This window comes from Rhinolophus sinicus, chromosome 8 (assembly GCF_057876585.1).
Source record: "Rhinolophus sinicus isolate RSI-liver-muscle chromosome 8, RSI-T2T, whole genome shotgun sequence".
Taxonomy (NCBI): domain Eukaryota; kingdom Metazoa; phylum Chordata; class Mammalia; order Chiroptera; family Rhinolophidae; genus Rhinolophus; species Rhinolophus sinicus.
In genome coordinates, this window is record NC_142508.1 from 36,509,551 (window position 1) to 36,516,771 (window position 7,221).

Sequence of the window (7,221 nt, forward strand, 5' to 3'; positions counted from 1 at the left end):
CACTGGTGGGGACCACAGTCATGTCCACCTGATGTATTTGTCCCTGAGAACTTACCTTCTCTCCAGACAGAGGGGCAGGCCTCCGCCACTTGGATCCTCAGGCTGGGCTCACCTCTGCACTGCTCCCATGATGTGATAGGCGGTTTGGTCTTTGGTCTCCCTGAGGGCCCAGTGGCTCTGGTCCCCAGGGAGTTGGCCAGGTGATACAAGAGGGCAGGGCTGCGGCAGGGGGGACTTATGATCCTGGACAGCCTGTCTCTATCTTAGTAGCTCAGATGGGGAGGTGGGGAAAGAGGGGACATGATGTTTCTCAGACCCCAGCTCACCCCGAAGGCCTGTGGAGCCCAAGTTCCCCTTCCAGGCGTGGCCACAGCTCTCTGAGCCCCAGCTTCCTGCTGGGGCGTCCTAGGCCGCACCCCACACTCTCGGCATTTCCTTCCCTGCAGAGGACGTGGGCCCCGGCTCTGCCCTGTCAGATGCAGACATGGTGCCTCTGCTGCTGCTGCCCCTGCTGTGGGGAGGTGAGTGGCCCAGGGTCCTGGAAGCCAGTGCAGGTTGGGGAGGGGCTGCAGCTGCAGCTGAAGCTCTGTGTCCCCCCAGGGTCCCTGCAGGAGAAACAAGAGTATGAGATCAGACTGAAGCAATCGGTGACAGTGCAGGAGGGTCTGTGCGTCCACGTGCCCTGCTCCTTCTCCTACCCCTGGAATCTGCGGTATTCCTCTGACGTGCTCCACATCTACTGGTACCGGATTGGGGACAACATAATATACGATTATCCTGTGGCCTCAAACAACCCAGATAAACCAGCAAACCCTGAGACCTCCGACCGATTCCGCCTCCTTGAGGACCCCAGGATCAACAACTGTTCCCTGAGCATCAGCAATGCCAGGATGAGAGACACAGGAAGCTACTTCTTCCGAGTGGAGAGGGGATATGATGTGAAATATAGTTACAAAGATAAGAAGCTGCATTTGCAGGTGACAGGTATGGCGGGGCCCAGAAGAGGACATGGGACATGGGACCCCCGTCTTAGGACAGGAACAGGACACTGGAACACTCCCTGTCAGGGCCTAGGGGGTGTTGTTGTGGGAAGAGACACAGGACCTGGGGTGAGCTCAGGCCCCGAGGCATGGGTCCCTCTCAGGGTCACACTCTGGGTCCCCACACCCTTGGGCCCAGGCACCGCCTCTCTCCTCCTCAGCCCTCACAGAGGTACCCGACATCCACGTTCCAGAGCCTCTTGAGTCCGGCCGCCCCACACGCCTGACCTGCAACCTGCCAGGGTCCTGTGAAGGGGGAAGACCTCTGACCTTCTCCTGGGTGGGGGCCGCTCTTGACTTGCTGAGCCCCTGGGCCCTTCACTCCTCAGTGCTAAACCTCACCCTGAGGCCCCGGGACCACGGCACCAACCTCACCTGTCAGGTGACACAGCAAGGATATAGGGTGACTATGGAGAGAACCATCCTGCTCAATGTGTCCTGTGAGTTTGGAGGGGTGGCTGGGTCCCTGTGGGTAGTGGGGGCCAGAGGAGGTCCAGGCCTGGGGTGCCTTCCGCAGAGGAAATTGGGGAAGTGCAGCCCCCTCCCTTCCGCTTGAGGAAAGTGCCCCCCGGCCCTCACCACATCTTCCCTTCCCAGATGCTCCACGGTTGACCATCAGCTTTTCCAAAGGAAACTCCACAGGTAGGAAAGATCCTCTCTTTTCTGGGGCTGTCAGGGGAGTGGGGTCTCTGCCAGATCAGGGGTCGGGAGACCCTCCTTCCTCCCTCCTCAGCCCCTGGATCTGGGTCGGCCCCCATCTGCTTCTCACCAACATCTCACTTGATGGACCCAGTAATGCCTTTGGCTGCTCCCTGTTCTTTTCTCTAGGATTTAAGTGCATCTTTCATTGTGGTAAAGCTCACATAACGTACAATTTACCGTCTTCACCAGTTTTCAGGGGACAGCTCAGCAGTGTTGACACCTTTACGAGCTGTGAAACCACGTGCAGAGAGCTTTCCATCTTGCACATGTGAAATTCCCTCCCCATCAGACACTAGCTCCCCACGCCCCAGCCCCTGGCAGCCACTGCCCACTTTCTGCCTCTGTAATGTTGACAACGCCAGGTTCTGCTTCCTTTCCTTGAATCCCCACCTGCCCTCACACCCTCTGATACGCGCCTTCCTTCATCTCCACACTGACCATCTCCAGGCCCGTCCGTGTTCCCGTTCCCAGAGCTCCTCCCGGAACCCCGCTTTAGTGTCTCCACTGTCCCGGGCACGCTCACCCCGTCCCACATCCCCACCTGCAGTCCCGTCCCTCTCCCGACCCAGTCCTGGTGCCTCCCACCACTTTATATCCAGCCACAGACCTGCACATGTAGCCGCCTCTTGCCGGTACCTCTCAGCTGCCCCGCGTCCCCCATGTAACCCAGGCGGGGTCTGGACATCGCTCTAGATGACTCTTTTTGTCACCAGTTGCAGCCCATGAGTCAGAGAGTCTCGAAAATGTCACTTCTCCAGTCACTTCCCTCTCCTCCTTGCCCTTGGCTCCAGAGCCAGCGCCAGTCTTGCCTCCACCCTGGACGTGGACTCACCTCCTCCCCACCCTCCCTGCCTCCTGTCTAATGCCTCTCATCCAGACACTTGGCCCCAGCAGGGCTTTTCTAGACTCAGCGCTGAATCAGAGTCTCCCCTACTCACAGCCCCTACTGCTCTCCAGTAACCCCCTGAGCAAACCCCAATGCCCTCAGCCTGGCTCCGAGACCCCAAGATTTCTGACCCTGCCTTCCCTGCCACCATTATGGTGTCCTCGGTGCTCCTGCCAAGTTGCAGGCGTGGGTGCACTTCCCCCCACCTGCCTGCCGGCTCCCTCAGTTCTCAGCACATCTCCACGAGGCTGCCCGGCCACCTCTTATCTGACCAACCTCAGCTCAACCCCCTTCTTTCTGGTAATCTGACCTGACCACCAGCGTCATGGCCCCTTAACCCACTTTGCTGTGCATCTCCCACCCAGCCCTGAAGACCCTGAGCAACTGCATGTCACTGTCTGTCCTCGAGGGCCAGTTCCTGCTCCTGGTCTGCAAGGCTGACAGCAACCCCCCTGCCATGCTGAGCTGGTCCCGGGAGGGAAAAGCCCTGAGCCCCTCCAAGCTCTCAGCACCTGGAGTTCTGGAGCTGCCCCACGTAGGGGCTGCAGATGGAGGGGTGTTCACCTGCCAGGCTCAGCACCCACTGGGCTCCCAGAACGTTTCCTTCAGCCTCTCTGTGCAGAGTGAGTTGCAAGACAGGTGCAGGGGGCTGGCAGCCTGCTGTATTGGGGCTGTGGGGGGGACGTGTGGCTGGGACACAGCTTCACCCCCTCTTGTCGTCCCCAGGAAGCCCCCGTTCCTGCAAATGTGTGGCTGAGGAGCAACAGGGCTCCTGGCCCCTGGTCCTCACCCTAATCAGGGGGGCCCTCATGGGAGCTGGCTTCCTCCTTACCTATGGCCTCACCTGGATCTACTATAGCAGGTGAGCAGACCCGTCCCTCTACAGGGATCTGGCGATAGGCCCGAATTCCACATGGGCCTGAGCTGTCCCTCGCTGCCTGGAATTAGAGTTCAAGTGGCCGGTCTCTGAGCTGAGACGGGGTTGACTCTGCAGGTATGGAGGCCCCCAGGGAACAAGACCGAGGTCCTGACTGAGCCTCCCTCCTCCTCACGACGGAGCCCAGAGGGACAGACGTGGGGCATCAATGTCAGCTTCTCCCTGGAAACATTTGACTCACACCTTGTCTCGGTCGTACCCACGGGATTTTGATTTGTGGGGGTGACCAAGTGATTACACAGAGAGTCAGTGCTATTGAAAGAGGATTTTTCTCCCTTCCATTCCCTTCCTTCCTTCCTTCCTTCCTTCTTTCTATTATCCTTCCTTCCTTCCTTCCTTCCTTCCTTCCTTCCTTCCTTCCTTCCTTCCTTCCTTCCATTCCCTCCCAAAACATCATAAGATACAGAAAATAAAAACAGGGAATACACCCCCACTGACTGTCCCCTTGTTTCCGCCCGTGCCTCTCCCATTTGACTCACCTGCTGTCTCCGCTCTGGCCCTGCTCCACTCATCCCCACCACTCCAGTTCTTCTCTCTCCATCCTCAGGCTCAGGAAGGTAATGAACTTGGGGCCTTCTGCTCCCATTGCCCAGAGGTTATCTGGTTAACACCTGAGTTTCTGGTCTCCCAAACTCCCCTGTCAACGTAGACATCGATACACAGGAGGGTCAGGAGCTTGGGTCTTCCCTCCTGGTTTACAGATGCCTACCTCATAATGATTGTTATGAAAAATCCCAACATTTAATTATAAATAAAAGTGTTATTAAGTAATACAACATACGAGTACAAATCGATTTTACTATCTAGTGTCTGTGGGAGTTTCTAGCGCCGAATGACATCTGAATCCTCTATTCCTTTTTGTTAAACCTGTTTCAAGTAAGTTTTTTGTTTATTCATTGTTTTTTGAAGCCTATCTTAAATTAAGTAAGATATACAAGGCTAAAGCATTCGACTAGATGAATACTTCTGTGCGTACATACCCTCTTCCTCCACCAAGCTCAACAAACAGGCTCTTTCCACCTACCCCTGCTGGTCGGTTAAGCTACCAGAAAGAAAGAAGGAGGCCCAGCTGAGGTTGGATGTCTGAGAAGTGGGCGGGCAGCTCAGGTGATGTGTCAATAATGAGGCAGTCCGGCAGGTGAAGGGAAACGCACTGACGTCTGCACCGACATAGGAAGCACCAGACATGCTGATGGTGGGGAAAGGCAAGGTCAGACCATTTATGTGTGGCGTTCTTGCTGTCCCAATTATGAAATCTTTGCAAGTTCCACTATCTTATCAAATATATGAATTGATTAATTTTGTTTTTAACTGATCATATAGTACCATTTATTTATATTTACTGTAGAGTTGAGTAAATTTTAAAAATATATAGGTTTGCTTAATCAATACCACCGAAATTAGAACACAGAATAATTCCATCACTCCAAATGTCGCCTTCATGCTGGTGCTTTTTAGTTACACCTTCCCAGCAACCGTAACCCCTGGCAACCGCTGATCTGTCCTGTGCAACAATAATTGTGTCTTTTCAAGGACGTCATATAAATGGATCATGTGCTGTGTAGTGTTTTGAGTCCGGCTTGTTTAACTCGGCACAATGGCTCTGAGATTGAGCATAGTTCGTTTCTTGTCATCGCCCAGTAGCCTTCCACCGCACAGAAGCGCCACGTCTTTATCCATTCACCTGTGAAGTTCATTTGGGTCGTTTTCAGTTTTGGATGATTGTGAAAAATGCTGCTACAAACATTCATGTACAAGTCTTTATGTGGACATATGTTGTCATTTCCCTTGTTTAGATTCCTCGGAGTGGGATTACTGGGCCATATGGTAAATTTATATTTAACTTTATAAGAAACGGTCAAACTGCAGTGTGTGGTTTTCCTGGAATTGCTCCATTTATTTAATTTGTCCAATTTTTGTGCACGGAGGTGCTCAGAGGAACCCTTTATTGTCCTTCCAATATGTGTTGGGTGGGCAGTGATATCACCTTTTCCATGCAGGGTATTGATAGTTTGTATCTTCTCACATTTTCTTAATCTTATAAAGCTTGTTAGACATTTGTCAACTTTACAGGTATTTTTTTTTAACTTTTATTTATTTTTAAGTGTGTTTTTACCAGGACCCATCCAAGTCAAGTAGCTGTTTCAGTCTGGTTGTGGAGGGCACAGCTCACAGTGGCCCATATGGGGATCGAACCGGCAAGCTTGTTGTTAAGAGCACCGGCCGCCCCCATTGGTTGGTATTTTTAAAATCCCAGTATTTGCATTCATTGTTTTGAAACTACTTTTCTGTTTTCAATTTTATCGATTTCTGCTTTACCCTTGTTATCCCTTCCTTCTGCTTGCTTGAGAATAAAGTATATTTTGCAGTCTTGGGTGTAGTGTTTTCTATCTGTAACTTAGGTCAAGTTGCATTATTGTGTTCAGATCTTTTCTGTCCGCAACTGATTTTCTTTTTTTGCTTGTTCTACTAGTTTCTGAGAGAGGGAGATCCATCAACTTGTATTTGTGTGTTTTCAAACAATGTTATTAGGTGTGTATAAATGTAGAATTATTATATATTCTTGTTGAACTGAACTTTCTCTTTAGAAATACTCCTTGCAGATATCATTGTAAGTATTTTTGGGGACCCTTTATATGTCATATCCTTTGCAGTCTTTGTTTCTCATCTTACATTCTTATGATTGAAGTATGTCTCTCAAATAGCTTATGTTCTTTTTGAAAATCAAGTCTGGCAAAATCTGTCTTCTATATAGATTGTTTGGCTTTATTAGACAATGTGATTACTGATATAGCTGGACGTAAGTCAATCCTATTGATAGTTGTAGTGCATTTGTCTTGTTCTTTCTTTTTTTAAAAAAATCTTTCTTTGCCTTATTGGATTACTCATGACTTTTATTAATCTTCTCTATTAGTTTTTGTTTAGAGTTGTCTACTTATTAAAATATGCATCCTTGTTATATTGCAATTGTGTTTCTATTGCTAATTTTATCTATTCTTGAATAATGAAGAAAATGTCAACACCTCAGATCCGTATAACCATCCTCTCACTGCTTATTGTTATTGTCACGTATCTTACACCTATAATGTGATAAACTTCACAGAACAATATGCTACTTTTGATTTTAAAAATGAGTGTTTTCCAAGATTTATTGAGACATTATTGACATATTTCATGTAAGTTTAAGTTGGACAATGTGATTATTTGTTACACACTTAGATTGTGAAATGATCACCACAATAAGGTGAGTTAACACCACCATCCTCTCACATCATTTCCATTTGTAAGTGGCTATAACATTAAAGATACACTCTAAAATGAGGCGATTAACTATAGTCATCATGCTGTACATTGGATCCCCAGACTTGATTCATCTCAGAGCTGGAACTTTGTACCCTTGACCAACATCTCCCCGTTTCCTCACCTCTAGTCCCTGACACACACCATTCTACTCTCTATTTCTATGAGTTCAGCTATTTTAGATTCCACACATAAGTGAGAGCATACAACATTTAAATAATGAATATTTTGAAATATTACCTCTACAGTTATGTTTCTTTCACACAATTCTAGGTTTTCATCACAAAATCATTTCCTCTACACAAAATTAAATCAAAATCTATTAACGACCTAAAGACCAAAAACTAACACTCTTA

General features: G+C 49.3%; 1 protein-coding gene across 2 annotated transcripts; it reads left to right on the top strand.

Moving 5' to 3' along the window:
* Nucleotides 1-368: 368 nt before the first annotated feature.
* Nucleotides 369-4,341, top strand: LOC148757534 (sialic acid-binding Ig-like lectin 14). Of its 2 annotated transcripts, none has more exons than XM_088800582.1 (7): nucleotides 369-521; nucleotides 601-984; nucleotides 1,202-1,480; nucleotides 1,638-1,682; nucleotides 2,994-3,251; nucleotides 3,355-3,490; nucleotides 3,623-4,341. In XM_088800582.1, exons 1-7 carry the CDS (start codon nucleotides 485-487, stop codon nucleotides 3,657-3,659), a joined length of 1,176 nt encoding a protein of 391 aa, XP_088656708.1. In that variant the 5' UTR covers nucleotides 369-484; the 3' UTR covers nucleotides 3,660-4,341. The 2 variants fall into 2 exon arrangements, with proteins under 2 accessions (XP_088656708.1, XP_088656709.1); XM_088800583.1 differs by having other exon boundaries at nucleotides 1,235-1,480.
* Nucleotides 4,342-7,221: the final 2,880 nt, after the last annotated feature.